The sequence below is a fragment of the Schistocerca gregaria genome, chromosome 2, assembly GCF_023897955.1.
Source record: "Schistocerca gregaria isolate iqSchGreg1 chromosome 2, iqSchGreg1.2, whole genome shotgun sequence".
In the NCBI taxonomy this organism is placed as follows: domain Eukaryota; kingdom Metazoa; phylum Arthropoda; class Insecta; order Orthoptera; family Acrididae; genus Schistocerca; species Schistocerca gregaria.
In genome coordinates this window covers 561370872-561391463 of record NC_064921.1, presented here as the reverse complement: position 1 = coordinate 561391463, position 20592 = coordinate 561370872, and the positions used below count along the sequence as shown (strand labels likewise).

The following is a 20592-nucleotide window of genomic DNA, read 5'->3' as shown; positions in this document are numbered from 1 at the left end:
GAAAAATCAACAACTACATCTGCAGCTACTGTTGTTAAGCAATGCTACCCCACATACATCTACACCTACATGGCAACTCTGCTAATCACACTTGAGTGCCTGGCAGAGAATTCACTGAACCACTTTCACAATAATTCTCTGTTATTAAACCCTCGAAAAGTACACAGAAAAAACATCACCTTTATATTTCTGTGGCAGCTCTGCTTTCTTATTTTATTAAGATGATCATTTCTCCTTACGTTAGGATGGGGTCAACAAAATATTTTCGCATTCAGAGCAGAAAGTTGGTGACTAAAATTTTGTTAGAAGACCCAGCCACGAAGAGAAACACCTTTGTTTTGATTATGTCCACACCAAATCCTATATCATGTCTGTGGCACTCTCTCCCTTATTTCTCAATAACACAAAACACGCTGCCATTCTTTGAACTTTCTCAATGTATTCTGTTATCCTATCGGGTAAGGATCACACATTGAACAGCAGTACTCCAAAAGAGGATGGACAAGCATAGTGTAGCCTGTCTCCTTAGCAGATCTGTTGCTTCTGCTAAGTGTTCTGCTAATCAAACACAGTCTTTCGTTCACCTACTCTGCAACTTTTCCTATGTGTTCTTTCAAATTTAAATTGTTCATAATTGCAATTGCTAGGTATCTAGTGTAATTTGTGGCCTTTAGATTTGTTGATTTATCATGTAATCAAAGTTTAACAGATTCGACAGCATCATCTGCAAGTAGCAAATGCCAGCTGCTCAGATTGTCTCCTAAATCATTTATATACATAAGGAACAATAGAAGACCTATAACATTGTCTTCGAGAATGCCAGAAATCACATCTGTTTTATTTGACAACTTTCCATCAATTGCAACGAACTGTGACATCTGTGACAGAAAATCACAAATCCAGTCGCATAACTCAGATGATGTTCCATATGCAAGCAACTTGATTACAAGCTGCTCCTGACCTACAGTGTCAAAAGCCTTCTAGAAATATGAAATCAATTTGAAAATCTTTGTCGATAGCACTCAACACTTCATGCGAGTAAAGAGCTAATAGTGTTTCACAAGAACAGTGGTTTTTAAATTATTGTTGACTACATGTCAATAAAACGTTCTCTTTGAGCTAATTCATAATGTTCAAACACAATATATATTCCAGAATCCTGCTGCATATTGATGTTAATGTTATGGGCTTTTAATTTAGTGGATTACTCCTATTACCTTTTTGAATATTGGTGTAACCTTTGCAACTTTCCAGTCTTTGGGAACAGATCTTTCATCAAGCGAGTGGTTGTATATGATTGTTAAGTATGAAGCCTGTGAATCAACATACTCCAAAAGGAACCGAACTGGTATAGAATTGGACTGGAGGGCTCGCTTTTATTAAGTGATTTAAGTTACTTCACAACAACAACTACTACTACTACTACTACTACCACTACTATTAAAACAAACACACACACAACACACACACACACACACATTTTCTGGGTAGCTGAGTACAGTGGGGGAGGAACAAAGTGGTGGGAAAAACATTTACAGGGTAAAGAAGTGTGCCTAGAAGGAAACAGAAAGAAAGAGATTCTTAGCGGCAATGGCAAAATGTGGTAACACAAGTTATGCAAAATCTTTGTTTATCTTCCACTACTACACCTTACAGGTGTGATTACACAGGTGCATAGTCACCCACCACCTCCAACATACATTTCCTTTCAAATTAAAGGTCCCTCCAAAACATCATCTATTCTCAAAACACTTCTACACCTTTGTTACTCATTGACCTCAGTTGCCCTTTTCCCCCCTCTCATCCTCAACCATTGTCTTCTTTAATGACACTGTATGCTACACACCACTCTCCTCCCACTTTTTGTTCCAGTCACTCAGCTTTGTGATTGTCAAAACTGATCCACAATTTGCCACTGCAGGCCTCCCTGTGTGTGTGTGTGTGTGTGTGTGTGTGTGTGTGTGTGTGTGTGTGTGTGTGTGTCACGTGATTGTCTTTCCTTTTTATTGTTTGAAACTAATGAGTAAGTACCTGTTATGCCTCGCAAAGCATTGGAAACAGCACAACAATACTCTGCTCCACTCTATATTCAACACACAAATGTTAAAGAACAGACATGTAACAACAAATAAAGGACAACGCTTAACAAATAAATTACATGTTACTCTAACTCTTAAATTTCATAATGGCATGCAGTAGCGCACTTAAAATATTGATCACAATTGGATAATAATCTGTATGGGAACAACAAATAAGAAAATAAAGGAAAACCAGGGGATGAGAATAATATTCAGGTATGCAAAAATTGTTTACAAAAATACCAACTATAATTCAGCCTGGTATACATTAATTTGATGCTATTTCAAAAAGAAGCCTGCACTACTCATATTCTTATACTGAGCCACAACTGACTTAAAAACTTACTCTTGACTGTGAACACGAAGAAATAGGGTGAGTGCATACTGCAGCACTCTCTGCCGACTTCGAAGTGGATACCTCTTAACTCCAGTGTCTTTCACGCAATGCCCCAGAAGAACTTCTGACAGACTCACCTTCCCATGCTGAACACCCTGTAACAATTTATTTCTGTTATTAACATAAAATAAACTTATTATTGTAATTTCTGAATTTCGTACATGTCCAATTAGTTATTTGTGTAGCTTCACAAAAACTCTGAACAAATTTTATAAAAATGTATAGACAGTTCTACAAATAATCTACAATATTGTCATGCTCAGGTGAGTGACATGTAGTTCGTCACATATTTCACCTTAATTTAATGTCAAACAAGGAAATGGGTTCTTGCAATAATATATCATCAACTCATAACAGTGGAATTTAAATCCTACAACATACTCCAAAAACCACAAAATAAATGTATGGTACTGTTCAGCCACTTTCATTTTCTTCCAACGTTAAAATGATTAAGAAGTTAACACATGTACCAGTGGATACAGATATTAAAGTGTTTGTATCCTGCAATGGCTTCATATTCAATAAGTTAAAGGTCATACAATAAGCAGAAAACCTAACAAACATTTTATGTAGAGTTTGCAAGAGAAAATGAAAAGAAATGATAAAGTAGAGATATAGTAAGAAACATAGCAAAGAGACAGATATCGTTAGAGATTTAGAAAGTTAAAAAAAAAAAGAAGCTATGATGCAATTACATAGTGGTTAAATATTGAAATATCTTATGGCATATACTGAGGTAAGTACAGTTATTTTTCATCAAGAAATTCACTTCAAATCAAATCTATGTTTGTTTATCTTGTGTGAACATCAGACTCAACTCTAAAAATTAAAGTATATCTCCGCCAAAAGTTCATTTGGACGTCATAATGCTTTACTGGGTGTGATGGTAGTAGCATTGGTTAGACTGTGAACTGATCCAGCCAGCCAGTTATAAGGAGATTACTGGTATAAAATGGAATCCAAATTACAGTGTATCTTGATATTCAGTGCATGTGCTGCACACGGCGAGAGGTGAAATGCATATTACATGCAGAACAAAAATCATATATCAATAAATCTTGAAACATTTAAACTAGGTGCAAATTCATACAAACCCTATCCATCAAAGTGGTGTACTGGTGAATGAAATGGACATATAAACTAACAAAGTTTTCTATTGTCACACATTTGGAGATAATACATGCATTAATAAGCTGTTGTTTTTCTATGCTGACAGTTATCACTTCTAGCTGAAACTGCAGCCCCAGTAATATGCAAGTATTACAATCTGATTTCTACAAATAAACAGACTACACAACGCAGTCCTATAAGCCATTCTCCAAGATTCTCTAGTGACACTGGTTTACAGAAAAGTGTTATTGATGCTGATCAAAAGGTCAGATTTATAACAACCTACAAACAAATGATCACAGCACTGCCTCCCACATGAAGAAAGAATGTACTTTCTAAATGATGTCTCTCACTTGTTTACATATTATTTACCACTTACCACCATCAGAAGCAATGAGTGCTCACACCAAATGCAAAACATAAGTCAGTCAACAATTTACAATTATATTTAAACACTCACACTGACAATGATCTTCAAAGCATAGTGCCCTGAAACCAACTGAATACTCACTGGCAGTCAGAGTTGAGCAGAATGACCTTAAACTCACCTGCTTTTGCTTGTGGATCCAACTTTATAAAAGTAGCAAAGATGACAGTTAAAAAGTCAGGAACTAGGGAAGGACAGGCTAGAAAAGCAAGCTGTATGGGACTGGTGACAGATAGCTTGGGCATAAAATACCAGAAGTGACAAAGGAGATGAGAAAGAAGAAGAAGAAGAAGAAGAAGAAGTGTTTGGAAGGAGGAAACCTTAAATGAAAATGGGTACATGATAGTCAGTTTCCAGAAGTAGAAAGTGTGCTGTTAAAGTGAATTAAGCAAGCTTGTACTTCAAATATTCCAGTCAGTGATACTGTCATTTGTGGTAAAGAAATGTATTTGACAAAAAGTTGGGACTCACAAAACATTCATCCAAAGGCTGTATCAAAAGGTGTAAGAATCAACATAATTTAGTGTATAAATGTGCTTGAAGTAAGGTCGGAAGTGTAAACATTAACACTTTTCAGTCATGGTAAAATAGTCTTCTATAAGTCACAGAAAGATATAATCCCAATGATGTTGCTAAGGCAGGTGAAAGAAGCTTATTTTTCACCCTGTGCCTGAAAAAACTCTGGAGTTCAGAGGAGAGAAATGCCACAGCAGAAAATTTAGTAAATAGAGGCTAAGTGTTTCGTTATGTTGTAATGAAAGTGGAATAGAAAAGATGGTGCCACTAATAATTGGAAAGGTGAAGACTCCACAATTTTTTAAAAATGTGTGGACAGTTCCACCTGCATGTAAATCTAAAGTGAAAGCATGGGTAAAACAAACTATATTCAAATAGTACTTACATGCCTGGGATGTAAGGTTGGGTTTTAGAAATAGGAAAATCATTCTGTTTACTGACCAGCATGCAGCACACCACCAAGATACATCGAATCTACATAATACAATGTGTTTTTTTTTCCCCTCCTAACTGTATCAGCTACCTTCAGCAGCTCGGCAAAAACATTATAAAATTCCTGAAACAAAATACAGGAAGATTCTTGTACAAAATTGGATGGCATGTCTTCATACTATGGTGAGAATGGTTACAATCTTGGATGCTGTGTATTACATAAGAAGTGCCTGAGATTCAGCATAAGAAATCATCAGATACTTAAAAGACATTACACAAGAATTCCAACTGAGCAATGGAATTCCAGCTGAACAATGGCAGCAAATAATGGGGCCAGATGGAAACACTGAATGCTTATCTTTGGTGAATATATTGAATGTGACAGAGGTTTTACTTTCTGTCAGTCCGTGACAATTCATGAAGTGTTACAGGAACAGATTGCAGAAAATCTAGAAGAAAGTGAGAATGAGGATGAACCAGAACCTTTGCCGGTTCCTACAATATCAAAAGCTAATGAAGCAATAAAGCCAGTTTTGGTGGCTAGGCAGGAAGCTAATAGCACAGCTTATTAGCTGCAATGACATTTATATTCTTGCTTGTCAAAAATATTTGGCTGTTTATTTTCGAATATGTGGTGATTTTCATCATTTATGTGTGGGGCCCTTAAGATTTCACTGCTCTGCAGTACCATTGATTTTCTCAGTTGGCTTACAGTGTTATCTGCAGTTGTACGACTTCTGTCAATTCAGCTGTAAGAAGCTGAGAGGACACCATATTGTTGTGATTCAGTATGTTTATATTGTTAGTGCCACACAAACTGTAGCAATCAACAATGGATGCAAATTACAATCAAGACACTGTTGAAAAACATGGATGTATAAGTTCGCAGTTCCCAAGTGGTTCATGCAGACAATACAACACTAATTTTAAGTTAATGATGATTCTGGCACCAGGAGGCATGAACAAGTGTGTAGCTGGAAGAAAATATGGTGTCACAGAAGTGACTGTTTCAGGTGGAATCAGATGAAGAATAAATTAAATAATATCAGTTTTACCAGCCACATTTCAGGGGAGCGAAGCAGGGCAGTTTTCATTATTTGGAGCAGCAGGTTGTTCAGCATGTGCAAGAGAAGTGCGATTTCTTGAGAAATTATCTGAATGAAGCCATTGGAGATGAAGAAAACTTTTGAAGCTGCATGCGTTGTTGAATTCAAAAAAAGTACTAGCCAGTGTACAAGGATGATGAAGACGACAGGGCTTACATTACAACTGGGAACTACGTTAGCAAGCAACTGCCCATGGCGTATCACAAAGAACTACTTGCGTATCAGCATCATATAATCAATCTTACGAAATGGCATAACTATTTGCTAGCTCATATGGACAACACTGATCAAACACATTCTTTTTTGATATGACATCAAATGTTACTTTCTATGTGAAGGGTATTAAAAGTGTTCCTACATGGATTTCTGACACAGAAAACACCAGAATAAAAGTAGTGCTGGATGCACTAGGAGATGGAAGGAAACTGACCCATTAAGTGAGTCTTCACAGGAATACGATACCAAAAGAAAAACAACCTGCAGGGTTTAACTTTAGATGCCAATAAAAGGGTTGATAACTAATGGCTTTGTGATAAGATTGACTGCAGGCTGTTTAGAACAGAATACTAGGTTCTTTGCTTAACAGAGGGAAATACTGGTGCTGGATTCTTTCAGATGAAACCTCACCCAGGAAGTTAAAGATCTAATAGTAAAGAACAACAAAGATATGATAAAAATTTCTGCTAGCATGATCTCATGTCTTCAAGTAATGGATGTTGTTGTGATTAGACCTTTTAAGGTTCACCTATATCAGCTTTACAGTGAGTTACTTCTTCAAAGAGACAATGCCCTCATTCCAGAGGGGAAATTAAAGAAACACTATGTTCAGTCAGTGGACCCCTAGTGCCTGCAGATGAACCTCAAGTGAATCTATTATGAAAGGATTCAAAAAATGCTGCATATCCAGTGCTATGGATGGCTCAGAAGATGACAGACTACTATGAGAAAAGTGTCAGGAAAGAAGAAATGCGAGGAGGTTACAAAATAATCTAGTGGTACTAGTGATTAAGGAGGAGGTGGTGGTGATGATAATGATTAAAAATACCAATACCACAGAAGTAGCAAGAAAAATAGAAATCAAAAACAAAAATTAAGGTAAACCACTTACTTTTGATTATTTTAATTCTACGTATCTTATCAAAATGTAGCGAGTCAATAATTGGCATAGTTTAGAATAGATATAATGTTAACTTTTTACAGAGCTAATTTATAGCAATGAAATGTTTGTAATTTTGATTAGTCAGAGTATTTTAAAAATAAAATTTTTTCCAAGGAGCCTCTTCAAAAAGGGGGGGGGGGAGTCATCTTCTATTCAGGATCATCTTATACTCACGTAAATATGGTAAATTGAGAATGATGTAACATAATGATTCATGTCAGCATATACCATATAGTAGTACATAATATATACAGAATAATTACTTGGTATGTGAATACAGTCCTCAGTGGTGCAGGATCTTTAGCGTAACGTCCTGGGTCATGATGCCAAAGGCCAGCAGGACTCAAAACTAGGCATCCAAACTCTGGCACCATTGATCGATGCTCTGGCGCCAATGCCACAGCAGATTCCACGTGGAGGCAGACATCAGAAAGTGTCAATGAACTGTGGGTAGCAAAAAGTAATAAAATCATATTTAATTACTGTAGCCACGTCTCCAACAAGAAAATTAAGTCATTCCTCTAATCCATAAAATTGCTTTTATTTCAGTGAAGTATATAATGTTCAATATTTTTGAGTCATTCGATACTTACAGCGGAATTCAACACACAAACCCCATTTTTCACTAGTAAATATAATTTACACTGCAAAGTACCAGACACTGTCATTCCATGTGAAGTGGTCTAGGGGTTGCCGCACGACCATCATGGATTTTGATGAAATTTTGTATGAAGAACAGCACATGTCTCCATTTCACTTCAGTAAAGTTTCACCATCATCAATACAATACTTCCAGAGGATCAGTCATTTGTTCAGTCCCGTAGCGCAACTATCAACACTGCATCTGTGAGTTTTTGACAATGTTCAGACATAATATCTCTAGTAATATTTTTTAAAGAAACAAAAATCGGTCATCTTGTACAACTTTTTGTGCTCTATTAGTAAAAATAATAATAAAAATATTTCCTGAGCAATTTGCATATGGATAAGTTGAAGCAAAGTCAGCTGAAAAAATAGATGCTCGAAGAAATGTGAAGTTTAGCTTTTTATATCTCCAGAAGTAATTGCAGGATACATCTGAAACTTTGCACATATTAACTTACCAATACAAGGGCTTAGAATACACAATTTCATTCTCCTACTGCTTCCCAATAGTTTACAAATTGAGGACAAAGTTGATCAAGGTGTATACGTGGACAAGGGAAAAAAATTCTCGCATTTCTGCCGGATTTCCCTGTTAAAAATACACTTTCTCCCGAGTGGAAATATAGTTTTCCCTGTTAATTAACAGTATATTTTCTCTCGGAACTGTATAACTTATCAATCCTTTGAATGGTTATGGTTTTATGCATGGCCGTAAAATTTCCCGGCGCTTCAGAAAACGAAACACCTTTTGGAAAGATGTTTGATCTGCAGTAACATGTATGCTGCATATTTTCGAATTACGAAAGTATAAATTCGAATTCCAACAAACACCGCATGTTACTTTCCGAAGCATTGACATCGAGATGCAATGCGCTTTTGTAAGCCACTCATAGATCATGTCACGTGATCTCGCCAGCCGATGGCCGCGGATATTCAAAGCTTTGGACACGTGGTGTAGTCAGCCAATAGCAACATCACTGTTATGTAGTGCGAAAAGTTAAAGGTTTAAATTAATATATATAATTTTGCTACAAGAAAAACAAAGCTTTCACAAATAATATTGGTCTCTAAGGCCAATACGCTGCAAGAGAAGCTAAGCTTTCACATATGATGTTGGTCTTTTATGCACGTATTACATTTTAAGATATATCACACAAATATGACCGTAAATTTTTTAACAACAACATAAAAGTGTGATCTTCTGGGCTATAAATTCTTCTAAGTGGCTTGTCATCAAAGAGCTGATTTTTAAACGAGTCCCAGATTCCCAGTGAAGTAGGTATCGACCTGATATTAAGCTTTTCAATGTGGTTTTTGGATGTAAATTTCCTTGGTTACCAGTACTTTGTTATCTCATGTCTGGTTCTTTGTTATGTCATAATGCCATACGTGCCAGAAGATGAAAACGTACACTTGAAATGCACCGAACAGGTGAAACTAGCCAATAGTTTGAAATTTAACCCTTTGTTTCATATATATTGACTGCCTCAGAGGAAAAGATTAATAAAAGAAAGTTTCTTCAGCAAACCGATAAAAATAACTTCATTGTTCTGCATGGCAATTAATGCTTGCCTGTCAGAAAAGTGGAAATAAAATAAAACCTGCCACTAATAATGTATTTTAGCCTTCTGTAATTACGTGAATGTATTTTAATTCACATGATAGCTCCCGGCCAAAGAAATCAATTTTGTTTTCATTTGACATGAGTGTAGTAGACAAAGAGGAACCAGCAAAATCACAAAATGTAAACACGGATCACATGGACACTACCCGCTTCCCTATTATAACTCAGACTGCTCTGTCCATCAGACCCGTATCTACGATATTTCCGAACTGGGGCAAGAGTAGATAGTGCCGTCCCTCGAGCGTTTGTAATGGGACATCAAATTTTTTTTAAAAAAACGTCGAATTTTCAAAAATACGTTCATTTTGTAGCACACATCTTTCTGAAGACTGATACATAAAACATATATGTGAGGAATTGTAAGACATGTTATCTGATCTTAAGTGTCGCAAAGTGCAGTGCCACACCTCTTCACACAGCATTCTTCTATCGCATGTCACTGCATTTTGGTCTGTGGAATTGAAATATGTATATTTTGTACAGGATGCCATCAAACTATATTCAGGACAGTGGAAATTAAAATGTTCTATGGTGCCTCTCCTGCTTCCAGTCGGCTGGTTTGACATCCTGCCCCTCCTTTAAAAAAAAAGGGAACTCCAGAAAATTTGCATTCTTTATTCCTTATTAGCTAACAACTTGCTGCTTTGCGTGACATAAAATTGAGTATAAGATACATCAAACCAGTCAAGAGAAGAGATAAGCAAGACAATACACATTTCTTCAATCCTTAGCTCCTAGAATTTTTTCTCTCTAGTCTTGCTACAGCTTTACATGACGTGCTTTCCTTTCTGCAAAAAGATCTGTTACCTCATCAAAGTCCGTCAAACGTTTTGCTAAATGAAAAATCGAAATGTCATTGTCTAACACTGAAAGAGCTGTAATTACAAATAGGCCCGTGACTGGTGTAGTTTCTTGACCTGATTACCTATATTTTGTCACTGTCTACGAGATAAAACAAAATAGGTCTTTATAATACTGCAGCAATTGTAACACATGCCAAATAAACGAGACTGTTTTGGCAGAAATGGTCATTTTTATATAACACGGCAGATTATAATTCACAAAGTACCAATATCAAATGCCTATTAGGCCTACTACAAGCAAAAAGCTTTACGTTAGGAAATAGTTTTACACTTCATCCATGCTCTCCAGTTTCTCAAGCATGAGATCGAAAAGTTGTAGTGCAAAATTTTTATAGAAATTTGGATCGTCTTATTGTTCCATAATTCATGTGATGTCCTCGTTTCTTCTCCTTCCTCGTTCTAACAAACAATGTTGTCATCACTAATTCTGTATCTATTCCTGCCAAAGTCAAAGCTTATTCGCCGGTTAACTTCACCAGTTTAGTTATCCCGCAATTATTCTCCGGTTAGGCATTGTTATGTGTTCGTACACCACGGTTTCCGCATTACTTCCAAAATAAAACTTAAGTGACTGCTAGCTGAGGGCTGTACAACTGGCCTTGCTAGTATAGCGATCTGGCCAAAAATTTTCTGTCAACATTTCATTTTCTTGGATACATGAAGAAGATAAAACATGTCCTTTCTTACCTGTTATTCCTGTTAGTCATTTATTCGCACTCTGGTAGTCTGAATCCATGGATTTCGCCGGTAATCGTAACAACTCTCATTATTTGCAAACCCTATCAACCACATAATCAGACAGTGGTTGGCTTTCTTTCGTTCAGCTATACTCTGCTCAGCTCGTATAGCCCCTTTTGTCTGCAGGGAAGTTTATTTCTAGATGTGATGAGGATTCCACTGGCAGAGACATCACATGCACTATGCATGCATTTACAAATCAACTTATGATTCATTCAGAACTAAAATTAGAATGTGTTCAACAATGTTCAAAAACCGACAGGGACACATTTCAAAGTCATATGAATAATCGATAGACCAATGTGCACTGGATGCTAGTCGCTTTGTGAAACATGTTTTATATTAATTCCCCCCCCCCCCCCCCTTCCCCTCCTACACTCCTAGGGCTGCTGTAGCCAGATGCGGAAGATACTACTTAACTGCGCATACGCATGATCCCACTCGTAACTGCTAAAACAAATCTAATTTTAACAGTTGTGGCGTCTTGCTCATCAGAGGCAATTTGTTGTTACGAAGCATTGCATAATCTTCCTAAAGCCTTTGACACATTTTGCTGTTGGCAGACGCTTACATGAGCACTGTGTTTTGTTGCTCTATATGGCGCATTTCCTTTGCAATTTAAGTTTTATTTTAGCTTTTTCTCTAGTTCATGTTTTATGGCTGCAGTATTGTTCTGCAGTAGCAGGATACAGTAATATCCTTTGTTAGAGTATTGGTTCTTACCAGTCAAAATAGCAAAAATTTCACTCAGAACAAAAACAATGAAAAATTCCCAGGTTTTTCCCAGTTTTCTCGGGGATGAAAAGATTCCCGTATTTTTCCCGGATCTCCTGGTAGTCCCGGGTCGTAGACACCCTGTTGATTTCAAAAACGGCATTTTTGGCCCACTTTTATCGTTACATATTTCAGTCCATTTTCTGCTATAATTACAGAATTAAATTGGTTATCAGCTTCACAATTTAACTGTGCTTTACCAAGGCTGTGGAGATCAGGGTAGTGAAATTGTTGCATAACAGCTACAGCACAAAGTGTATACACTCAAGTTCAGAAAAACAGAACACCTTGAACGACTATAGCTAGGGTGTTCATATTCACAGGACATGTACATTAGTATGTGTGGCAGAAATTATTAGCCTTTTAGTCACCTCAGTTCAGCATGTGTCCTGCACCTAGAAGGCACATTGTCTGTATGGGTCCTGATAACTTGTTTCATGTGTGATGGCATGAACGCGTATAAGGCATGAATGGTGTCCTGTGGTCCAAGGGCTGCACTTGTCGTTTCACCATATCCCATACATTTCCGAATGGCAACATTATGGTGATCTGGCAGGCCAGGACAAAAGACTGACATCCTGTGACAAAAAGGAAGCAAGTGTTCGTGCAGAAACATGTGGTCATGCACTGCCTTGCCTTGCCCTGGACACGGACAAACTGTGATTTGTGGTTGTACCAAACTCACACCACATGTCATTGAGTTCACATTCTGTATGTCTTGTGCAAATGCAGTCACTGTGATTCCACTCACTACAATATGAACCCTTATTTTGGACACAATTTTTCAAAGTAAAATATGCATCTCATAGTCCACAAAATATGGTATGTGCAAAGTTTCAGGTTCATCCTATAGCTAATTTCAGAGGTATAAAAAGCTAAATTTCACATTTTTTTTTGAAGCGTATATCAATTCAGTGGGCTTTCAGTTTTTCATTATGTTTTAGCGTCTTATACAAATCCACTGCAAAACCAAACAGTTTTTTTTAGTGGTTCAGACTGTGGTCTACCTAATGGCAAAAAATACCCGTTTCAGCATTTTTAGAAAAATTGTCAGCTTTGCCTTTAATTTGTAAGTTATTGGAAAGCAACAGGAGAACAAAATTTTATATTCTATGAGCTTGTATTGGTAAGTTATTACATGCAAAGTATCACTTTTTTAAAATGGAGTTAGGGTGCAAAACTGCTACAGTCATAAGCACTTATTCTGTGGCTTAGTGAAGGGTAAAAAACGGAATTTTTAAAGCAGCAGCAATGGGAGAGAAACTCTCGAAGGAGGGAAACTAAAAACGAAAGGAAGACCAAGAAAACTGCTGTTGAAGGGGGCTTGTTTTCCACAAAAAAGAGCGTCAAATGATCGATGTCATCTCACAGACACTGATAAACTCAAAGATGGGATCGGCAGAACGCGTGTCATCTGTTAAAAGGGAAGATATATCAGGTGACAGCTGTAAACGGGCACCTAGCAGATTAAAAGAGGGGCATTGAAGTAAAATGTGTCTCACCGTCCACAGTTGCGAGCAGTGGGGAACAAAGTGGGGGAGGATCACCACTTAAAAGATGTCGATGGCTAAAAGATAGTGCCCTATCCGGGTCTGGTTAAAATTACCTCCTCCCGATGATGAGGCCGGGAGGAAGAGGTGCAAGCACAGAGAACAGGTTTTACATCCCGTAATTTATTATCGGGAAGTGCAGACCAATGTGTATGCCATAAAAGAGCAACACGATGGCATAAAACGCTCTGTAGGAGAACCATGCGAACAGTGGGCCAAGGAAGAGAGGCTGCAGCCTTTGCCATTCTATCAGCTGCCTCATTTCCGCAGATACCAACATGCCCTGGGATCCAGAAGAATGTCACAGAGACAGCCCCCCAAGTGGAGCATGTGGAGGCAGTCCTGAACCCGGTGGACCAAAAGGTGGACACGATAAAGAGTTTGGAGGTTCACAAGAAAGCTGAGTGAATCTGAGCATATAATATACTGTATCCCCTTACGGCAACAGATGTATTGGACAGCCTGGTGAAAAGCGTAAAGCTCTGCGGTAAAACTCAAACACTGGTCAGGGAGAACAGGGGTGTCACCAAGAATATATGCACTCTCAACACAAAATGTGGTCTTTTGAGTCGTCTGTGTAAATAAATGTGGCATTCTCTATTTGTGCGCATACAGAAGCAAATGCCCGACAAACTATAAGGGGGGTACTATCCTTGGGAAACTGGCATAGGTTACGGCAAAGGCAAGACCGGGAGTGAGGCCAAGATGGTGCTGTATCCCCATTGATCAAGACACTTTTAGAAAATTGGAACGAAAGGGAACATAGCAGTTGACAGAAGCAGACTCCCGATGGTATCAGAGAGGATGGGTGGCATGCATACCCTAAATCCAAGGAGCCGTTGGAAAAAAGGGCATGGGTCGGATGAGCAGGCATGGAAGACAGACGACTAACGTAACAACTCAGAAGGACAGCTCGCCAATTGGACAGCGGAGGTTCAGCGGTCTCAGCATAAAGGCTATCCATGGGGCTGGTGTAAAAATCTCCAGACACTAAACGCAATCCACGGTTGTGGAAAGATTCTACATTCTGAAGAATAGAGGGCTGTGCAGAGGAGTAAACTATGCTTCCATAGACCAATTTCGAGTGCACAAAGGTATAATACAGGTGGAGAAGGACCACTCAGTCTGCTCCCCAGGAGGTACCGCTCAGAACTCAGAGGGTGTTGAGGGATTGTAGACAACAAGCCAAAAGATATGACATGTGGGAAGAACAGCAAAGTTTTCTGTGAAACGTAAGTCCCAAGAATTTGGCGACACCTGCAAATGTATGGTCGACTGGGCCTACATGTAGGGAAGGCGAATAAAAGTCTGTACAACATCAAAAATTTACACAAAGACTGTCTTACTGGGAGAAAATCTGAAGCCGGTTTTGATGCTCCACGAGTGGATACGATTGAGATATTCTTGGAGTCGTCACTCAAGAAGGCTAGTCCATTGAGAGCTGTAGTAGAATGTAAAATCATCGACAAAGAGGGAGCCTGGGACATCGGGAAGGAGACAATCCATATTCGGATTTATGGTGATGGCAAACAGTACAACACTTAGCATGAAGCCCTGGAGCATCCTGTTTTCTTGGGAGAAAGTACAAGAAAAAGTTGAGTTCACCCGCACATTTAATGTGCACTCTGTCATAAATTCAAGAATGAAAAGGGGTAGCCAACATCGAAAGCCACAAGAAAACAGAGAACAGTGTTCGGAGTATGCCTGTCCTCCAACGGGTATCGTATGCCCTCTCCAGATCAAAAAATATAGCTACTGTTTGGCATTTCCTCAGAAAATTGTTAATGATGTAAGTGGAGAGAGCAACAAGATGGTGAACTACGGAACGATGCTTTCGGAAACCGTATTGGGGAGGTGTTGAAAGGTTTTGGGATTCCAGTCACCAGCCTAAACGGCAATTTACCATACGCTCCAAAATCTTACATACACTACTAGTGAGAGAGATGGGGTAATAGCTAGAGGGGAGATGTTTGTCCTTTCCAGGTTTCAAAACACAGGAATGATGATAGCTTCCCACCACCTTCTGGGAAAGGTACTGTTGGTCCAAATTCGATTATAAAGGCGAAGGAGGTAATGGTATGATAAATGCAGCAACATTTGGACATGGATGTCATCAGGTCCTGGGGCGGAAGAGAGAGAGGAATAGAGTGCATGTTGGAGTTCTCACATAGCAAAAATGGTTATTACAGCTTTCACAATTTGAGAGGAGAAAGCAAGAGGTCACACTTCCACTACTCGTTTCTTTGGGAGAAAGGCTGGTGGGTAATTTGAAGAGCTCGAAATCTCAGCAAAGTATTGACCTAATGAGTTAGAAATTGCAACTGGATCCACTAAGGTATCTTGCGCGACAGTTAGCCCAGAGATCGGGGTGAAACTAGATGTGCTGGATAATTGTCGAATTAAGACTCCAAACTACAGATGAGGGAGTGAAGTTGTTAAAGGAGATGGTAAATAAGTCCCAGTTTGCCTTCTTGCTATCGCGGCTGATGCGAAGGCATCATGCATGTAACTGCTTATAGCAGATACAGTTGGCCAACGTAGGATGATGGCGGAAAAAGCAAAGAGAATGTCTCCGCTTGGATATTGCATCACAGCATGCCTCGTTCCACCAAGGAACTGAGTGGCACTGGGGCAAACGGGAGGTACGAGGTATTGAATCCTCTGCAGCTGTAAGAATAACTTCCGTAACATGTGTGACTCGATCGTCGATGCTAGGAAATTGATTATCAAATGTTGCTAGAGAGATTGCCGATTGGAGAAAAGTGTCCAATCGGCTTGGGAAGACTTCCAGCATCTTGGGTGCATAAATGGCAATTGTGCTGTAATCAAACGACGCATGGAAAATGGTCACTTGAGTGTGTACGAGCAAGAGTGAACCTGAGCTAGCTGAACAGTGCCGACTGAAAGGTCCAAATGAGAGAAGGTTGACGTGGAGGCAGAGAAAAATGCAGGTTCTCCAGAGTTGAGGGAAACAAGATCCGTTTGGTGGAAGAGGTCAATCAACAGGGAGCCTCTTGGACATGGACGCGGAGATCTCCAAAGCGTGTGGTGGGCATTGAAGTCCCCAACCAGCAAATAGGGGAGTGGGAACTGACCAAGGAGATAAATGTAGGTAGGTAGGTTGGTTGGTTGGTTTAAAAGGGGAGAGGGGAGGAGCAAACTGTGAGGTAATCAGTCGCTTGTTCCCAGTAGAACAATTACCCAAGGGAAAGAAAAAAACAAAGAATATGTACAGCACAATAACAGGAGAAAGGAAGAACCAGAATAACGACAGAAGGACAACAAATGCTACAATGGACAAAACAGGACAAGAAAACCACAGAGAGATGCAAGAAACAGGGAGAAGACATTAAAAACAAGAAAGCAGATTACAATGGCTGGCTGACCATAAGAATAAAAACGGAGAAACCAGCCACTCTGCAACACATTAAAACCTCCACCCTAAAAGTCCCAGGGTGGAAGACACAGAGGGACAAAGTACATGCGCTAAAATGATAAAACCCACCCTCACGAATAAAACGTAAAACTAAAGCTGATGTTGAGGCATTGTCGCCCAACACTGAAGGTAGGATGCTGGGAAAATTAAGTCCGCAGCAGAGCGGCTAAATGTGGGCAGTCCAGCAAGAGGTGAACGACTGTCATTTGCGATCAATAGCAACACTGAGGTGGGTCCTAGCGACGGAGGAGGTAACCATGTGTGAGCCATGTATGGCCAATGCGGAACCAACAATGGACAATTGATTCCCTGCGAAAAGCCTACAGGGAAGACTCCCACACATTCACAGTCTCCTTAATGACACGCAGTTTGTTGTGCATACTGTTATGCCACTCTGTCTCTCAAAGCCGAAAAAACTTGCGGCGTAACACAGAACACAGGTCAGTTTCAGAGATGCTCATCTCCAGAATGGTTTCCATGTAGCCTGTTGGGCCAGCCTGTCAGCAAGTTTCTGGGATTCCAATGTGTCCCCACGATCCACACAAACACCACAGAACGACTGGACAGTTCTAGGGCAGAGATGGACTTCTGGATGTTCACTACCAAAGGATGGCGAGGGTAGCACTAGTTGATAGCTTGTAAGCTGCTCAGGGAGTCTGAACAGAGAAGAAATGACTCACCAGAACAGGAACGGATGTACTGAAGTGCACTAGATATGGCCACAAGCTCTGCAGTGAATACACTGCAGACAGCTGGCAAGAAATGCTGTTTAATATGGCCTCTGTGGACATGGGCAAAGCCAACATTACTATCAGCCATCGAGCCATCGGTGTAAACAACTTCAGAGCCCTGGAACATGTCAAGAATCGAGAGGAAGTGACAGAGGAGGGGCCGCAGGTTTAAAAGAGTCCTTAGGTCCATGCAAAAGTTCCAGGTGAAGCAGCTGATAAAGGACATCGGCTCTTGCCATTGGTATGAACGATGGAATGTATATGGTACAAAGAGAGAAGGTGTATCCAGAAAGTGAAGAATGTACAGCAACACCTTGGAAGGAACTGTTTAAGGGGATTGGGTGATAATGGATATTATCATGGAGAAAAATCAGAAGTCCCCTGAGTGGCAGTGCGCCATCAACAGAGGGGAGATCAAACCAGACTGACTGGAAATGGGGGAAGACAAAGCGATCATGGGGGCTTAGCTTTGTTTTCTGAAGACAGGAGATGACCGGGGAGTAGGATAGTGAGAGGATCGATAATTCATCCCAATTTGAGTGAATTCCATGAATATTCCAACGAATAATAAACATAGGGTGGACAGGAAAGGGAAAAAAATCCCACCACCGTTGCCGTCAACACAGCGACCACTGAGAGCTCGTGGCTGACGGCATGGAACGGCAATCAGCCAAAGGTCGAAGACCCTGATCCATAGGTTGTTCGAGGGCAACTCCTGCCGCCAGTGACTGGCTGCCAGCGGTAACATCTCGGCGACACACGTAGTGATACGAGAATTTCTGTGTAAATTCTAGAACCCGTCAGCCTTCTACTGTCTCGAACATACGATATTCTAGATACGAGTGTGGGATGGTAGAATACTACCTACTACTTGTCACATATCTGCATGTGCAGGTTTAAAATCAGTTGTGGGAAGAAGGTAGACGTGGTGGTCGAACGGCACTAACAAGTACCTGTCGGGCAATCCACAGACATGTTAGTGCGTATATATGGAAGAACCATGGAATCTATATGCAGCTTTGTGCTTATTGCGTCGCTGAGTATTGTTATGTGAAACAAGAAAAATTGAAAAAGTACTCATGTAGACTCTTGACTCAGGCTTGATAGAGGCAAGACGTATTTTTTGATCCATTTTAAGGAAGTCATGGTAGTCAAGCCAACTTTCTTTTAACTGTAACTCATTTTGTTTCTAATGTTCGACAGTACAGGAGCCAATGAAATTTGAGCCTTAGTGTGAGTGGGTGATAGAGGGGAGGTTGCACGGGCGATCTTTGGGCTCGCCTATCTGACGAGTGTGGCGCTAAAGGTATGATCTCAAGTCTGCATGGCTACCTCCTAAGTAGGTCACGGAGAGGCGAGGACAGTGCTGTATTTACCCACTTGGAGCACAGTGGGCTTTCTACTGGCGAATAACTCATGAGCAACAAAGGTAGACACCTATTCCTTCTCACAGATTTCATGAATAATTCGTTCATCTTTAAAAATAGGGTAATGTCTAGAGGAAGCAGCATGGTCACATAGAGTTGATGCAGTGAGGGGGTGGAGGTGGACAATTACCCTCATGGGCATCCCTGCAACATGTAAACGCGTTTGGCCCTACTGAAACACGACTGGCTGGTTTGATTAAACCGCTGACACCGATAGCAATGCGTAGGATTCGGGATGTACAGGCGAACTCAAACGATCTCATGTCCCACTTCAATATTTGATGGAAGTTCAGCTCTGTCAAATGCAAAGAAGAAAGTGCGGGTCAGTACCAGTTCCTTGTCAACTTTTTTCATATGTACGGCCATTACACCCTGGTCAGACAGGTAATTTTGGATAAGATCATTGGATAATCTGTCGAGTGATCTTGTATAAAGCAACCCACGCGATGAATTTAAAGTACGGTGCACTTCCACCCGGACAGGGAAGGTGTGTAGCAGTGTAGTTCGAAGCAATTTATGTGCCTGGAGGGCATTGCCTGTTTCTAACAACAATGTGCCATTTTTTTTAAAGTGGGAACAAGACTTTACAGGACCAGCTATTGTGTTGACACCTTTCTGAATAACGAAAGGGCTGATTGTGGAGAAGTCTTGACCTTCGTCAGACCGAGAAACAGCTAGGGACTTTGGCACTGAAGGAAGAATTTTCCGTAGCTGAGACTGATATAACTATCTCTTCTGGGCAGAAGTTTTAAAAGTAGAGCAAATCATTGCGAAAGTATCCCCCATGATTACCGGCATCTCCGAAGGCGCGCTCCTTCCTAGTGGGAGCCCTCTCTGAGGGCACTCCTACCCTAGATGATTGTCCACACCTTAGGTCCCACCTCCCAGAAATGGACAAAGGGACCAATCGGCACATTAGGAACGTATCAGCTCAGGTAACCACCCCTTGCCTTTACCAGGGGGTACGTATGTGTCCTACTTGTTTACCTGGGGTGGGGAATTAGGCACTACTCCATCACCAGTTACTCGTGGGTCGGCCTTCAGACATGCACAGGAAGGAAAGAAAGAGAAAGGGAGGAACAAAGAAGAGAAGATATCTCAAACGTTGCAGCAGAGGAGAAGGTAAACAGAAGAATCAAGGAAAAGAGAACAGAACTTTACAGCACAGAGAGAAAAGAAGATAAACCCTGTCTTAGAGTAACAAGTGTCTGTCTCTGGATGTAGGCACAAAACATACCCCCAAAGAGAGAGGGAGGCGAGGAAGGAAAGGGTCGGGGGGGGGGGGGGGGGGGGGGGGGGGGATTGGAGGCAGGCTTGAAGGGACGGTATGCAACCCGGAAAGGAAAGAGAGCTACACTAGCTTGGGGTCCCGTGCTTGCCATGCACATATCCACAAAAGAGCTTTGCACCCCCGGTGGGGGGAGAAGGTTTCAAGTGTACCCCAGTAACTTCCAGAGTACTAAAAAGCTAAACTTCAAGTTTTTTTACGTGTCTATTTTTCCAGCTGACTTTTCTTCAAATTATCCGTATGCATATCACACAGGAAATCAGTTATTATTATTATTATTTTTATTATTAT

The 20592-nt window shown here is 40.2% G+C and overlaps 1 protein-coding gene across 5 annotated transcripts in view; it reads right to left on the bottom strand.

Moving 5' to 3' along the window:
- The window catches only part of LOC126332472 (sterol regulatory element-binding protein cleavage-activating protein), a 298242-nt gene that overhangs the window by 211544 nt on the left and 66106 nt on the right, over positions 1–20592 (bottom strand). For all 5 annotated transcript variants that reach the window (XM_049996613.1, XM_049996609.1, XM_049996612.1 and 2 more), the window contains exons 5-6: positions 7489–7669; positions 2425–2570 (exon numbers count right to left, since the gene is read on the bottom strand). In XM_049996613.1, coding sequence (XP_049852570.1) covers positions 2425–2570; positions 7489–7669 — 327 coding nt within the window. The remainder of the gene's footprint in view (positions 1–2424; positions 2571–7488; positions 7670–20592) is intronic.